At 44.3% G+C, this 17,529-nt stretch overlaps 1 protein-coding gene across 1 annotated transcript in view; it reads right to left on the bottom strand.

The window, feature by feature from the left end:
* The window catches only part of DOCK5 (dedicator of cytokinesis 5), a 165,217-nt gene extending 149,166 nt beyond the window's left edge, over positions 1–16,051 (bottom strand). The window contains exon 1 of the mRNA XM_045535787.1: positions 15,949–16,051. Within this exon, the coding sequence (XP_045391743.1) occupies positions 15,949–15,991 (43 nt within the window). The 5' untranslated portion in view covers positions 15,992–16,051. The remainder of the gene's footprint in view (positions 1–15,948) is intronic.
* Between the last annotated feature and the right edge of the window lie 1,478 nt (positions 16,052–17,529).

The following is a 17,529-nucleotide window of genomic DNA, read 5'->3' as shown; positions in this document are numbered from 1 at the left end:
CCTATAACACAGACTAAAATACAAACCCAACTTCCTAAGCCTGGTATTGATACTTCCCTGTTAGTTTCAATTCATCCATCATCCCCCAAAACCCTAAATGTCCCAGAATATAAAAACAAATGACCTTTATGAAGGCGATAATTCCTGAAGCTTAATCCAAACACATGTTTTTAAAAACTGGCACAGAATTCTCAGAACCAAGGCAGACAAAAGAACAAAGTAAAGTGACTGTTTCTACAAGAAAAACAAACAAAACTCTCTAATCTGCCACAACTATAAAACCCTGTCACTCCAAGCTGCTGATAAATTCAAGAAGATAAAGACACATAAGACGACGGTGGAACACGTTTCATTTTAGTTATTTTCATTCCCTTCACCTGTCATTTCTTGATAGGAGCAATTTTAGGAAGACAGGACCACAGAGATGCTGTACTTTTCCTAAGGTGTTGTAACTATTTGCTAATGCCTCCCCAACATGGAATTTTACCCCCAGGACCTAAAAGAAATCAAACCAAAAGTAAAGAGAAAAAGAGAGCAAAGGAAAGGAAAAATCCACGTGTCCACATAGCCTCCTTAAGAGACTCCAATCTATTCTTCAAAAATTTACTCTTCTGGGCAACAAATGAGGAGCACTTTCTTTCACTGGCCTCAAATCTGCCCTCGTGTCACTGCATTAAATCAGAATCAAAATGCCACCAAAGGAGAAAGTGAGAGGGTTATGGCTTGCTTCACAGAGTGAGCTATTTGCTTTTGAAATAAATCATGTTGTCAAAATCTGAACTGAGCAAGCAAACCCATATCTAATTCAGGAAGGAAAATATAAGAGACAGATTCAAAATTTCCAAGGCTCTTGGCTGACTTAGATCAGAGCTCAAACATGAAAAGAATTCTTCTACAGACTCGGAACCGTTTCCGAATTTGTGAGCTTACGGGTAGACCTCCCTGAAGCACTCAAGCAATTTGAAAACAATCTTGAGCAGCAATCCTGATACTGCCAAAGATGAACTGGATGCTAACCTCTCCCAAGGCCTGTGAGGGTCTTCTGAAAAATGGTTCTGGGGTATTTTATATGCAAACAACTCTTTGACTCAGGTTGGCATCAGTTTTTTTGGTTTTTTTGTTTGTTTGTTTGTTTTTTGAGGCAGGCTTACAGGCCCAAAAGATAATCATTCAGGATTCTGTCCTCAATGGATTCCTACCTTCAGATTCTATGACAGTCTGGGTGGCAGGACCAGAAATGACTGGCGTAGAGCTACTGGTCACAAATGTCTGAGTTCATAAGGCTGGAAGTGTCTTTTGTGGCACTCTTACATGCCAAACAGAAGGACACCAGCTTTTAAGAAGCCCCGCCTACTCTTCCTTTGCATGTTCTATGTGTTCTTTATATTATATAGCACTCCTCCCTTATCCACGGTTTCACTTTCCAGGGTTTCAGTTACCCGCAGTCAACCTCAGTCCAAAAACACTGAGTGGAAAATTCCAGAAATAAACAATTCATAAGTTTCAAATTGTGCACCATCCTTTGGAGCGTGATGAAATCTAGTGCCAACCTGCTCCATCCTGTGGGGACATGAATCCTTCCTTTGTCCAGCATACCCATGCTGTGGAAGCTCCCCGCCCGTTAGTCACTTAGGAGCTGGCTCGGTGATCAGACTGACTGCTGCAGTATGGCAGGGCTCGTGCTCAAGTCACCTTATTTTGCTTACTAATGGCCCCAAAGCGCAAGAGTAATGATGCTGGCACATGGTTATAATTGTTCTATTATTAGTTATTGTTGCTAATCTCTTATTGTGCCTAACTTATAAATTAAACTTTGTCATAGGTATGTATAGGAAAAAACATAGTGTCTATAGGGTTCGGTACTGTCCTTGGTTTCAGGCATCCAGTGGAGGTCTTAGATTGCAACACCTCAAAAGAAGGGGGACTACTGTATAATACAACCACCCAGTGGGTGCTAGAACACAGAAGGTGCCGGGCGAATACGGGCTTCCTCAGAGCAGTAAGTAGGTCAGCCAGAGAGAGTAGGGATTCACACTCAAGTTGGTGTGACTCCAAACACCCATGCTAATTTGTTGTCTGTAGAGTCATTCATTCATTCATTCATACCTCTTAGGATCCCAGACTGTTCTGACCCAGTGAGTGAGCACCACCCTGAAAACACAGGACCAGAAAGCAAATGTCCCATCACCCAAAGACCCCTGGAGTTCAAACATTTTCCAGGAAGATGCTTATAAGATCAGGCCATTTCTGGCCATAAGGCTTTAAAATCAGCAATATACTCAAATCTAGACTGGACCTTTGAGGACAGGTTCAGAGCCAACCAATGTTAACTACTTAGTCAGCAACCCGTTCTGCAAACAAGGACACCTGACTGCCAGGCTAACGTACCGTCAGGCAAACTTTCAGATAACAACTGCGTACTGCCCACTGTACCAGGAAGTGTGCTCATTTTATTCCTACCTTCTCCCTTGGCTTAGAGCCTTATATGACTTCACAAAGGCAAAGAGTAATAAAAGTTAATAGATCTGGATTTCATAAATCCCAGCGACAAGGAGCTACTGTCCAAAACTTCACTCCGCAGCCAACGGTTCTTATATCTGCCTCAACAACTCTGATTTCAAGCATGGCTTGCCCACACCGCACACCGTCTGCAGGACTAGAAGTAGTAACCAGGGTCTAATGTTAGCTTAACTTGTGGCACTGAGCAAATCAACATCTATGTCTCAATATTCTTCCATAACTCAGACATATTTTTTTTAAAAGGTGTATAATACTAGCGACATGGTTAGACTATAGAAATAATTACATATAAATGTTCCATTTCATTATTGAAATACTTTATGTAATGCAAGACCAAGTGTTACACAGGCCACGGGACTACCCGTTACCTTATGAAAATAAGACAATTACATCATACTTTCCTGCCTTCAAACAGAGAGAAGAGTCAAAGCCTGAAACTACAGGTTTATCCACCATGAAAGTCATTTAGATTTTTAAAACCAACAAATTAAAATTAATGAAATGTGACGTGATTCTACAAGTTTTAAAATTTAGGATTATAAAGAGATGAGACTAGCATAAGCATGAAAATTCCATTTTGCCCTTAACCAAAGCAACATCTTTGGATTTGGTTTTTAATTATAAACCAAGAGAGGGAGTGTGTCATATGTAATTAACTTGAATGGTAGGAAGCAAAGTGTATTAAATTTCTGATGGCCATCAAGATTTACAGGAACATATACAGTTAGACTTTTGCCAGAATATGCAAGAGTCAACATCATTTGGGAGATATCGTGGGAGACTTGCTTGCCAAAGCCAACCAAGACATCTTGTGTGATTTGGGGCAAACCACCAAACCAGCGTGTTTGAGTTGCTAGGTCTGCAAAGCAGAAGTGATGACGGCTGCCTCCTTTCATCTCACAAATTACATTAATAATAATAGGATTAAGTTCAATTTACCTATTTGCTTAAAATGGTAATCCATTCACATTTCACAAACTTTAAGAGGTACAAAAACTCCATAGCAATTCTCCTTTCTGACACCCAATCACCCATTCCAAGAAATACTCAATGAACAATTTCTTGTGTATAACTTTCAGAAATGGCCCAACATTCCAAGTATACACGAACATCCACTTTCGTCTGTTGCATTCATTGTCTAGAACAGTGCTTGACACATAGTGGGTACTTCAAAAATATTTGTTTAGTGAATAAAATTAATAGTATGTGCCCTTTTTGTATCTTGCTCTTTTATTCAAACATATCTTAGAAACAGTCTACAGCAACATATATAGAGCTGCCTCACTTTTTCTAAAATGTTTATGTAGACTTAATATTCATACAGAAAAGTACACATACCATATATGTACATTTCACTAAATTTTCACAAACTGAATACACCCACCTATCCAGTACCCAGGTCAAGAAATACCACCAACATTACAAATAACCCAAATGTCCCTCAGTCCTTCCTTCCAGCACATCCACCACCCCTAACCTGCAGACATCAAGGGTAAACCCCATCTAACCTCTAAAAAAAATTAGCTTTGCCTGTATTGGCATTTATTTAAAGGGACAATACAGTATGTACACATGTCTGCATCTTTTCGCTTAGCCTCATGCTTGTGAGCTTCATCGATATTTCTGCATGTACATGTAAATCATGCATTTTCTCACCGTCCTCTGGAATTGCACTGTGTGAGAATACCACAATTTACATATCCAATACACTGCTGATGGACATGTGTGCAGTTTCTGATTTGGGGCTATTTTGAATAGTGTACTATGAACATTCTTGTACAAGTATTTTCATTTCCCTACGAGTAGAACTGTAGGAGAGTTGTATGTCTAACTTTACCAGGAACTGCTAAACAGTTTTCCAAAGTGGTTGTACCAATTTACACTCCCACCAGTGCATGCCACACACCCTCGCCAACAGCTGGTATTCCTGTTTTTGTTGTTTTGTTTTGTTTTGTTTTTCAGTTTAGTTGGTGTGGCTGTAATCATCTGGCATTGTGTTTGCATCTCCCTGATAAGAGATGGAGACCAGTACCTTTCCACATGATCACTGTACATTTGGAATCATCTTTTCTGAAGTGTCTATTCAAATCTTCTGCCCGTTTTTCTATTGGGTAATTGTTTCTTATTGATTTGCAGACAATCTTTACATATTCTCAATATAAGGTATTGGCCAGACATGTATATTGGGAATGCTTTTTCTTCCACATTGTGAGTTGCCCTTTTAATCTCTTAAGGTTGTCTTTTCATGAACAGAAGTTCTTAATTTTAATATGACCCAGTGTAAATTTTTTCTTTTAATGTTTTTTCGTGTCCCTTTAAGAAATCTCTACCTATTCCAAGGTCATGAAGAGGTCTTATGTTTTCTTTAAAGAGCTTTCACTGATGTATCTTTCATGTATCTGGAATCGATTTTTATATGGTATTAAGTAGAAGTCCAGACACATTTTTTCAATATAAATAAGCAATTGTTTCAGAACCATTTTTTTTAAAAGCTCATCCTTTAACCACTGCATGCTAGTGTCATCACTGTCAGACACTTTATCTGTCACTGACTCTGATTCCTTGTGTTGGCTGCACAGTATTCCATTGTATGCATGTGCCATAAATTACTAAGTCCATCCCCAAATGATCAACACTTAAGTTTTCATGTTTTTGCTATAAACAATGCTGTAATTAATAACCTTCTCCACATATTATTCCTCATGTATAAGTACCTCTTTAGGATAAACTCATAGAAATAAAACAGCTAAGTCAAAAGGCATGTGCATTTTAACTGTAATTGATACTTGACAGGTGATACCAATGTTAGTTGGATTTTAAACCACAATAAACTCCACAGTAATATTATAAGATACAACACATTGTCATTTCATTTCTATCAAAGTTCCCAACATTTGTGACCCTTAGGATCCTTTTTTTTTTTTAAAGACAACAAATGTGTAAACATGGTTCTAGTGTCCACTGATTGAGGAAATATATGTATAATCCTATAAGTTCACAGAAATCAGGCCTCAGAATCCTGCAAAATGGAAACTAACAATCTAAAACAAATCATGCTACCACAATTTGATATACAGGCCTGCTCTGCTTACCATAAAGAGCAAGGGCAACTTGCTGTAATATTTACTTCTGTTCTGAAGGAAACTCGAGGCCTAGCAAGAGTGCCTCTGATACCAGGGTGACAGATAATGCCGTACTTCAGGGGAGTTTGCTGCAGAAGGAGAATGACAGCAGCTATCCCTGCATGAGCTGAGGCTGCACCTCATCCTCTAGGTGAAAGCTAAGCTGTCCACCCCCAAAAAAGAGAAACAGAGCAGGATAACAAAATGCCTTACGCAAACTTCTCCTAACTAAGTTAGTCTCCAGAACGTAGCATCCTCATTTTGTTTGAAATACAGGCCTTAAAAAAATACAAATGTCCTCTCCTTTTCAGGTCATTATTATCACTCTTTATTATCAAGACATGCTCCTTCCTTCACCCTGCAACACTTTGCAAAAACACAGTGACATTCGTTCTCAAACGTGCCTGTGACCTGGTGACAATGTGAGGTTATTTACTCATTTGGCAACTGGTGATATCATGTCAGTATCACACTGCTAAGGACTGAAACCACATGAGAAGTCAGTGGCTAAACCGTGGAACCCACGATGGGACTTCCACTCTGCAGCTCTAACCTCCCAAGACACACTACCTTCCCGGAACGCTTAAAAAAGGGAAGATGTTTTCTGAATCTTATTTATAACAAAACCTCCACCTGGAGGGAAAAAAAAAAATTCCACGGAGACGCAGGCATTTTCCCTTTAGGATTGAAGAGGGGAGAGTTTACTCTCCAGAACCTTGAAGATCTGATAAAGGAAACCTGCTCTTCTCCGGAGCTATAAAGAGAAAGGGCTAGAAGACAAGTTGAAACAAAAATTTGCTACTGGCTGTGTGATGTTAGATAAGTCACTTGATGCCTTGGGGGCTTTTTTCTTCTATAAAACGAGAGTGTTTGTTAGCCAAGAGGTGCTGCTTACATACTTGAGCTCTTAATATCTTCTGATTCTATATACAAAAGGGCAACACTGCTAGATTTTTACAATTGAGTCTTGTGACTTAGTCTTATAACTGGTCATGGGCAGGAAAGACTGGGGCATGAGAGCCATGCCATCCCAGGCTCCAAGAGTACAATCAAATACAGCCAGCCCATCCTGGCGCAGATACGCAGGTAGGATGCGTTCTTACTCACCTTGGCTGACTCAGAACAGCTATTTCCAAGAGAGAATTAATTTCTACCGCAATATCCTTGCCTCAAGTTGTTTTAAAAGACAAACAGTCAACACCCAGGATGCTTAGACAGGGCATCTCTGGGGTCCAAATATCATCTGATGTGGACAGTCACAGAGTTCAATTGGGTGTGAATGTCGGGGCCAATGGCATGAGTAAGAAAAGGTGAAAAAGACCGTGAACCCATTTGAACAGCGGCGGCTCTGCAATGGCACAGAGCTTTGCAAAACACAAAGCCCACTTTTGTCTCTCTTTCAGGAAGCGGCTGCCAGCATCCAGACAATCGTTTGAGTGAGCCCTGACTGCCGGCCCAGGCTCCAAGAGGACATGTCCTGAACATCGCTCGGAAAAATACAATTAAAATGCTCATCCACAGCTCTGCCCCAGAATGATTTCTGAAAAACACTTTCCTAATGCTTAACAATAAAAACTTCATTATTCCTGAGGAATGCTGGAGGCTAATTACACAATGTCAAAGGACTCCCAAAGGATTTATTATGTCCTTTAATGTCCACAGAGAGTAGGCATATTATCGGTGGTTCTACCTATTTGATGAAGGAGAAAACTATTTTTCCCTTCATTGAAATATTTACTGAAGAACAAACTATGTGGCCTTAAGTTCCTGGCCCACAGAGTTATGGGTCCATTTCATTACAACTCATTCCAAAGTTCTGGATCATGCCTTTTATTCTTTCAAAAGTACTAAAAGCTTTTATATGCACCGGGTTATAATGATAATGTTACTGTGTTGAGTCTTGCTGGAAATAAGCTAGAAGTTGGAAAAATTTTGCTTTATGGGAAAACTCATTGCAATGAGACCTGATTCCTTATCCCACAAGCCGCACTGGTCTGTCTCTTAATATTTAGATGAGAAGAAAACACAAATTAAGTTTTCAGACGGCATGATGGCTACACTGCAGCTATGACCACAACAAAAATTCAGAAAAACCAGTTTCTGAGTAACTACTACCTTTGCTTCGATGCCCCTTGCCAGTTCTCTAAATTACTTTTTCTTCTTCTCCACATTACCGGTGACCTCTTAGATTTTTTCTTTAATTACCCAGTGTACAGTATATATGCTCCTGCTGTAAGGCATCCCGACCCCTTTTCTGGAAATGGGAAGTAACGGATGAATCTGAATGTCTTGTTCCTTCCATTAGACTGCACCCTCTTTCCTTCCCGACTCGTGCTCAGCACAGCACCAGTGCAATGACTCAGAACCGCCTAAACCCCACTCACCACTACGGTCAAGCTTTTTCTTTCCATGCAGCCAACGCTACAATGCCCCTTCCTTCATGAAGCCTCCATAAATAATGATAAACACAAAGAGCAAATCCACGGGCTATTGTTCCCATCTAATGATGCAGCACTTACAATTTCAATTCCTCTCCCACCCCACAGTGTTCGCACAATCCTTTGCTTAAACAGTTTATTACTCTATTATTTAAATGTTCCGTCTTCTCCTACTGCTTCTGATGTCACCTCATGGGAGGCACACACAGAGCAGTATCTTCCAAGTGTGGGCAAAATCGCTCTCAGGGTAGGTAACACAAACGTGGGTGGACAGGCCTAGCGTGCATTTATTCACTGAGCACGTATTTGCTGAGTGCACACTCGGAGCCAGGTGTGTTCCTGGGGCCGGGGCACACTGATGAAAAAGACAGAGTTGCTGTCCTCATAACTTTGCATTCCAGTACCGGAGACAGACAGCAAACACTAACAAATAAATAAAGGGACAGGGCTGGACATTCCAAGGCGTGGGCAAGGACAGTGGTATCATTTAGCTAGGGTTCTCGGAGAAGGCTCTAAGGAGAGATTATTTAAAGGAAGACCCGAATAATCCAGGAGAACTGGACATTTTAATATGTAGGGAAGCACATTCCACAAGAGGGTGGAGGTGGTGCCAAGGCCCTGAGTCAAACCGAGTTTGGCTAGTGGGAAAAACAGAAATAAAGCCGGTGTGGCTGGAATGCAGGGAGGGAAAAGAGGTCAGGAGTGGATCTGACCACGCGGGGCCTTGCAGGCCATGAGCAGGAGCTTCAGTGTCGTCCTGACTACAACGGGAAAGCATGGCAGGGTATACGCAGGGAAGTGGCAATGTAGGGTTTTTGCCTTTAAAAAGGTCCTCTGGCTACTGTTTGGAGAATGACTTCAAGAGGACAAGGGTAAGAACAGTTAGAAAGCTGCTGCTGCTCCTGCCGCTGCCCTGCAGGAGGCAACGCACACTAGTGTTGGGTTTGGGGATCTATTTGGAGTAGGACAGAGACAGACTGAACTGGAGGACAGATTGAATGTGGATGACTCCTTCCTAGTTTTTGCCTGAGCCACCGGACAGAGATGACAGAACCGGAGAAGGTGCAGGCATTGGGTTAGCGAGGATCGAAACTGCTCTGGAAGCAGGAACTGCCCGTTAGGGAGCCAATGAGAGCTGCCCAGTTCACAGCTGGGTGACTATGAAGCACAGGGAAGAGCGCTGAGCTGGGACTAGGAAGTGGGAGCAGTCAGCAAACTGATGGGAGTGAGAGCCAGGGGATGAGATCACTCGGTGGCAGGTAGATAAAAAGGCACAGAGGCCAGCCCAGGGTATGACAAGATCTAAAGGTCTGGCAGAAGAGGAGGAGGGCAGGAGGAGGAGGAAGGGTGGGGACACGGGAGGAAAACTACAGAGAGATGGGATCAGAAGCCCAGAGAAGAAAGTATTTCAAGAAGGAAATAGTCAACTGCATCAAATCTGTGGGGAAAAAAAAAACACAGGTGGAAAGAAAAGTGATTCTATTTTCAATTCTCTTTTTAGCTAACTACAGTAGATCCTCATTATTCACTAATTCCTTATTTGTGAATTTGCCTACTCACTAAACTTTATTTGTAACCCCAAAATCAATACTCCTGATGACACACAAGTTCCCAGCTGAGGCCGGACAGGGTGACATCCCTGTTTCACATCCTTGTTTCAGTTCTCCTGCTGTAAACAAGCGTCTTTTTCGGGGTCTATTTACCGCCACATTTTTCTCATTTTTGTGCTTTTTGTTGGTGATTTTGCTGTTGATAATGGCCCCCATGGGTAGTGCTGAAGTGCTAACATTCTTGAGCGCAGAAGAGCTGTGATGTGCCTTCAGAGAAAATGCATGCGTCAGATAAGGTTAATGAATCAACTCTGTGTGTGTGTGTGTGTGTGTGTGTATATATATAGATAGATACTATCTTAAAATAGAAACACATAAAGTTATATGCCCATCTGTGAGCAAAGGCTCACAGGAACCTAACCCTGCATTTCCCCTAGGAGCAATGGCTCAGTATTCACCAACTCAGCACTTGTTGAGACTTTATAGAAAAGAACTACCACAAATAATGAGAAGTGATACTGTGTCAACGATTCAAGTGAGCACCAATTTCCTCGGGCTTTAGCCTTGACAAGGCCACAGCATCTAGCCAGAATCCAATACACCGCTCTTAGGTTTGTTGCCTTCATTTTTACAGCTGCTTCTTTCTCTAGCAAGTGGTGGTAGGAATATAGTAAGGCTTTCTTTTTCAATAATTGTTTAAGTGAAAAAGGAAAACGAGCAGGTAACATAAAATTCCATAGAAAATGAAATTGGCATGAAATGGCAAAGGGTGTGGCACTAGCCACCAAGCTGCTACACAGTGGTACCTGCACATGGCAAAAACCAAGAGGACCGATGAATAGCAGAGTTTGGGAAACAACACAGGTTAAAGACTTTTAGTCTGTATGTCTTATGATTACATGGCCATGCATGAGAAACTTATCTTCTGTGAACCTCCTTTTTCCCTATCTGGAAAAGGGGACAACAGCATCCACAGCACTACCTCAATGATTTAATGGAGTAACATGTAAAGCAGTTTTTGAGAACCCCTGAGGAGTTTCCATCTATATGGGTTCCATCTATCAGTATTTATCATATCAGAAGTTCAAGTTGAGGCATTTATAAAATATTTTTTAAAGGTGTAGGGGGTTGTGAGGAAGAGCATTCAGTTGCCTTGTTTTTTTTTTTTGTTGTTGTTGTTGAGACGGAGTCTCACTCTGTTGCCCTGGGTAGAGTGCAGTGGCATCATCATAGCTCACTGCAACCTCCAACTCCTGGGCTCTTAGCAATCCTCCTGCCTCAGCCCCCCGGGCAGCTGGGACTACAGGCAAGCACCACCAGACCCAGCTTTTTTTTTTTTTTTTTTTTCTTTCTTTCTTTCTTTTTGGTAGAGATGGGGTCTCAACTCTTGCTCAGGCTGGTCTTGAGCTCCTGACCTCCAGCGATCGATCCTCCAGCCTCGGCCCCCCAGAGTGCTAGGATTACAGGTGGGAACCACCACACCCTGCCAAATATTTATTTCTTAACTAATTTAAGATAACTATAATAAACCCAATACATGTTAGCAAAAATATATCTTTCTAATGAACAAAACTATTTTTTCAAACAAAAACACTCCTAAGAGTGGCACTGTTTTGTGTATTTGTAGATCTCTTTAATGTCTGGCTTCAGAAAAGGCAGCCAGATATTTATATCTATTTCTGCATTCAATCCGATGCCATGTCACACTTCGCATAGCCTCTGGAAAACACCACTGTATACTCATGAGACAATGAGAATGTAAACAGCACAATAACATCTTAGTGTTATCACAAAAAATGTTTTAATTTCATGGACACCCCCTGGAAACTGTCACTAAAACCCCCACGTGCATACTGAAATAAAAGGTTCAGAATTGCACCCCACAAGGTAAGTTCTTAATGCATATTAAATTCTCCTTTCCTTTTATTTTTAGCCTCAGTGTTATTAAAATATGAACACATTAAGGCAAAGCCTTCTTCAGGTCATTACAATTGTATGATACCTAGCACAGTGTCACTTGTACAGAGGTGGCCAGCAAGTGTTACTATTGTTACTCAGATGGCTCTATAACTAATTAGCTGTGTGACCGTCAGACAAGGATTCTTAATCTATGTTTAAATCCAGAGGATCCATGAACATGAATAGGGAAAAAAGTTACATCTCTATTTCCTGACCCTAAGCATTTACTTAAATTAGGCAATAAACCACAGTTGAACAAATAGCACCTGAGATAACTGTCACCAATAGAAACCACAGGTATTTTCATATCATATTATGGTTATTGCAAATATCTCGAACAATCATATACGCTCATCACTAATTCAAAATGATGGTAGTTATTAGACCTGCCACTAGATCTTGTTATTTGATGCATTAGTAAAGCACAGATATTACAATACACAAATTTTGAAAAATATCTTGACAACTGCATTTCAATACAACTGGTTTCATTTCTAATCCTTTGGATTTTACTTTATGCATTTAAAAGCATTATGAGAAAGGAGTTCACTGGCTTACCAGACTCTTGCTAAAGGGGTTCACACAGCCAAAAAGGGCAAGAACCCTTGGTGTTTAGCAATTCACTTTACCTCTTGAGGCACCAAGTTCCTCTCTTGAAAAGGAAATTGGACTAGTTAGTCTCTGAGACTCCCTTCCAGCTCTACCCCTGCAGCTACCGTGCACGGAATATGCTGTTCACAGTGAGGAAGTGGATGGGAAGTAATACACACCTGAATGCATTAACAAGAGGAGCAAGAGTCTGCAGTCAATCTTAAATCAGCATTCAAGGACCTGCTCTATGGAGTTCAATACTTTTGGGCTAATTGGGCCTAGCACAACTACACAGTTGAAGAGCTAACAGTGAAAGCTAGTATTTCCCCAAACTACCTTTTATCCCATCATAAAAATATATACAATTGCAAATCCCAACATGCAATAATGAATGACTTTGCAGAGAATCCATAATTAACCTCATCTGGGGCTGTTCTTAACATTAATGGCTTGTGTGGAAACAGGCTTAAAAATGTTTTGATAATCACAGGAGTATTCTGAGTATTTATCTGTTTGCTTAAAATCTAAATAAAAGTGTTTCATACCGTCATATCCTCAAACAGCAAAACAGAAAAAAAGAAAGGAAAACAGAAAACAGAGAAAGAAACAAAGAAAATAAGAAAGAAAAAGGAAGAAAGAAAAAACAAGTTTTCTAGGGTTCCAGGAAAGAGCACTTACCCTAATCACTTGGCACCTCACACTGGGGTACTAAAGGGCCATAGTTTAAAGAATCTAGCAGTCACTGCACTTGATGACACAGATAACACGCATAAGCCATTTAGGCCCACTTAATGCTAGAGATTGGCCCAACAATGCTATGTTTAAGAACTAAGAAAGCCCAGACAGACTGCATTTCAGTCCTTGTAGAAAAATCTAGGCTATGTCAGGCACAGCCAACAGTGGCACCAAGACAAAATAAGGCAGGAGAGACTGCCAGCTTCTCCAGGAACAATTCAAACTGAGACCAACGCTCTGCGGAGGCAAACTCCTCTGAGAGCACAACAGGCAAAACCAGGGCCAGCTCTGAGGCATCAGAATGCTCCAAAATGGCTTTTCTGCAGTTTCCTGCACCCAGAAACCAAATCTGACCAGCAGACGCTCCAACAAGCCAATTTTCCCAATTGTATTTAAACAAGTCTGTCTATTCCACGCTTGTTTTCTCTGCAGAATATCTCATTTTTTTTGACTTGCAGAGATAACGACAGACTGGAGGCTTGCACTTCCTTCATCTGACCAAACAAATTGAAACTCTTATTGGGGTGAATGAAATGCTAAAAGCCTAAAGGGGGAAAAAAACCTGCATTACATCACTAGAGAAATTGGCTTAGTCTGCTTTGGAATGGCACCCCATCATCAAGAACAAGTAGTTACTGAATGCACCCATATAAATACCTGGTAGACCTCTTGCATGATAGAAATACAAAGCCATAACTTTCTGATTCATGGAACCCAAGGCTGGCAAAATGAAGAATTGTGATGAAGAGGCATGAAGGTTTGGGAAGCTCTGGCAGACAGTAAATTTGAAGGAGGCCGGAGGAATGGATTTGAGCCCTCAGGGAAAGGCAAGATTGTCCCCTGCAGAGGTGGGAGGGAACTCCAGGCGAGAGACAAGCAGGATGGGAGCAAAGTCCCAAAGGAGCGATTCTCCATAATACATTGCACAACTGCGATTAGGGCACTTTGCCTGCATTGGAGGGTTAATGAAAGAAGGCTTGAGAGAGAACGCAGGTGAAGATAGGTTGAACCAGATGAAAGGAACCTTGAAATCTGGGCTCAGTTAAGACTTTTTCCTGTAAACCAGGGGAGGCTTCCAAGCAGGGAGGCGACAGAAACACCAAACAGTTTCAGGAATAAACAAGGGAGACTTAGCTCTTCAGTTACTTTATCCTAACCATGGGTCCTTTTGTCAAATCCAGACCAATCAGAATCTTTTGCCTCTGGTGAAATAAGCGTCCCAAATTATAACCTGGGATCATTTTCCTAACACCTGGGCCCAGGAAATGCAATCCAAATATTTTTCTTGACTGAAACCACGGAACTGATTCCACTCAGGACAGAACACAGTAACTGACTCTAGAACAGGAATAACAACAACAAAAAACAATTAAAAAGAAAACATCATACTTGCTCCTGTGACTATAGCAAATTTGGTTCCACATTTTTGGAACACATTTGCATTGACTACGCCCAAGTCGATAGTTTTGGAAAAAGCTTTTCCTCCTCTTAAACAAAATTAGAATTGGTAACATTTTTGTAATTAGGCATTGCTAAACATACTTTCACTTAGTAGTCAGTACTCCATAGTCCTCAAAAACAAAGAAATAGATTTCATCTATTTTGAAGCATTTCACTTCCATAACTACTAGCTACTTAATTAGCTGGCACTTGATTAGGAATCCCTGTCTGAACCGTTATGACTAAATCATGACATGATGGCCTGGGGCAGAAGAAACATCTCTACTCATTTCTGAGAGCATAGATTCTAAAAGTAACTTATGGTGGGGGGGGAATCAGTTTTTTGGATAAAAGGAAAACAAGGAATAATATTCATGTGAAGGATCACAATCTACGAATAATATAGTAAATATGACACAGTTTGAAAAAAAAAAACCTGACTCATGGCTACAGAATTGAAAAGCATCTAGATGTGTTTGTTAACAGTGTGTCTGAAACTGACATTGCCCTCAGAAAGCATTAACAGGTTCAGGGACTGTTCCCCATTAACCAGTAAAGTGAGGAAAAATAGAGACTCAGAAGGGGAGTAAAGTGAAAGATTAAATTGCAAATAGGCCAAATGAATGACCCTGAGAGGAGGTGATAAAATTCTCAACACAGTCAGCTGTGTTTATACTAAGACATAGCCCGAGGTCTAAATAGCCCGTAGTAATTGCCCCCGCTAATGGCAGAAGTCTTCCCAGCTGACTTCAACAACCTCACTCTTTGATAAAAAATGAAAGGATCCCGGTTTTCACCTGGGTCAAACTTCCTCCCACCCCCACCCCCCCTCCCTCTGTTTAGGATCTAAAGCGACACAACAAGCAATCCCTGTGCACATCCTAGGGGCTCCCAGCGCAGCTGTTAGGAATGCCAAGCACCCAGCGCGGGGCTTGTCACCGTTTTCTTAATAAAAATATCCTCTTCTTGTCCCCCGATGAAACTCAGGATCCAGATGGCAGCCTTATATGCTCTCCGTACACGTCCCGTTAGGGAACCACTGTCCGCACAAACAGCCCCAAGGGCCAGCCACCTCCTCCCCGTGCCACACACTTCCTGTCCCTTCCATCACCTCCACACCACAACTTTCCCGTTCAGTTGACAACTGTTACCAGGAGTCCAGTCCCTGGAGGAAAGGGGGAGAGGGACTCTCGACCCCCGACTCCTCACTTAGGAGCGTCAGAGAAGATCCTACGCAGAGGGAAGCCAGCAAGCACCGCGACAATGAGCAGCATCCCACGTGCCGACCCCGGCCCGCCACCTACCCCCGAAGGAAACCGCACCCGCCGCTGGGGCCCCGCGGGAGCGTCACCTTGACGTTTCCACCGTGCCGAGCGCTGGAGCTCGGGATCGGGCGCGGGACTACCGTCCCGGAGCCCAACTGCACTTTGAGCCACTCGGAGTCGCCAGTCCCCGGGGGAGGGCTCCGATCGCCGCCGGCTCCCGGGCTGCGCGGCGGGAACCGAGCCCGAGCCCCGCCGGCGTCCCCCGCCCGGCTCCGCGCACTCCGGGCAGGGCCGCTCCCGCGAACTCTGCGGTGGGGCGAGCACTCACCAACCCCGTACTTCTGCCTCTTGGTCGGGATCCAGCGGGCCATGGCGGCGACCTCGCCCCGCGGCGGCGGCGGCTGCGGCTACAGCTCCTCGGGCTCCGGCCGCCGCCGCTCCGCGCTGCCGCGCGCCCCGGGCTCCTCCGCCATGTTCCGGCCAACTTCGCCCGACTGCGCGGGCCGCCTCCCCGCCTCCCCGGCCCGGACTCGCTCGGGCCCGGCCCGCGCCGCCCGCCCGCGGTCACCTGCTGGGCCCGGCGGCCGCGCCGCCCCGGCCCCTCCCGCCGGCCGCGCCCTCCCCGCCGGGGCCGCCCCCGCGCCCCGAGCCGGACTCCGCGCCCTGCCCGCCCGGGCGGCCGCGGCTCCGCCTCGCGCACCTCCCGGGAGCAGCTTCCCGGGGCCGGCGGGGTCTGTCTGGCGCTGGCCGGGTTTCGGTTGCTCCCCGCCTTCCCCAGCCGGCTCACACCCCGGAGGCCGGGTCGCGGGAGGCGCGGGCGGCGCCCGGGCGGGGCGGCCGGCGGGCGCGGAGTGCGGGCTGCGCTCCCGCGGTGCGCGGGCCGGGGGCGGCCGGGAGTTAGCCGGAGTCGCCTCTCGCCCGCGCGCCGCCAGTGCCTGGCACTCCGCCGGCGCGCACTAAATAGTTGTTGAATGAATGAGCATTTGACTGCTGCGTTCACCCGCTAGAGCCTGAACAGACACCGCCAGCGCCGGAAGCGACTCCCGGGCAGACACGATCTCCTGGGGCCACCGTTTAGAGCCTTGAAAGCAGGACATTTGTCTTCTGATAAATAGAACTAGCGCGGGCGAGGCGCGCTCCTCACAAGTCCCCAATCGTCCCCTGGGGTAGCGGTCCCCAAGCTTTCTGGCACAGGGGACCGGTTTCATGGAAGACAGTTTTTCCATGGGAGGAAGGAGGGGTGGTTTGGGGGTGATTCAAGCGCATTACATTTATTGTGCAGTCAAACCTCTGTGCTAATGACAATCTGTATTTGCAGCCGCTCCCCAGCGCTAGCATCATCCCCCCAGCTCACCTCAGCTCAGCGGGCATTAGATTCTCATAAGGAGGCGCAATCTAGATCCCCCCATGCACAGTTTACAGTAGGGTTCGCGCTCCTGTGAGAATCTAATGCTGGAAGTGGAGTTTACGCGGTGATGCGAGAGATGGGGAGCGGCTCTAGATACAGATGACGCTACCGCTCACCTCCTGCTGCGTGACCCGGTTCCTTATAGGCCTCGGATCGGTACCCATCTGCGCATGAGGGTTGGGGACCCCAGCCCTAGGGGATCCTCAGTGGGGATATTATTTAGAAAGCCCTAATTTGGAAGTCCTGTATCCCAAAACACTGGGATCCCTCCCAAGCTGAGGAAATTCAGACCCTCGTGCTCAGGGAGAAAGTCCACCCCAGACTCTCCTTTTCCAGCTGGCCAGCAGCCCAGAGAGCAGAGCATCCCTACGGAGAAGGGGCCAGGTGCATCCCTGTACTCTGGAGTCACAGACTGTATTTTATTGGCAACGATCCAAAAGTAGCAACTGCACATTTAAACTACCTTAGGCTCCAGGCGGCGTCCTCTCTGGAACGCCCCTC

The sequence above is a fragment of the Lemur catta genome, chromosome 22 (assembly GCF_020740605.2).
Source record: "Lemur catta isolate mLemCat1 chromosome 22, mLemCat1.pri, whole genome shotgun sequence".
Lineage (NCBI taxonomy): Eukaryota > Metazoa > Chordata > Mammalia > Primates > Lemuridae > Lemur > Lemur catta.
This window is presented reverse-complemented; position numbering and strand designations above follow the sequence as displayed.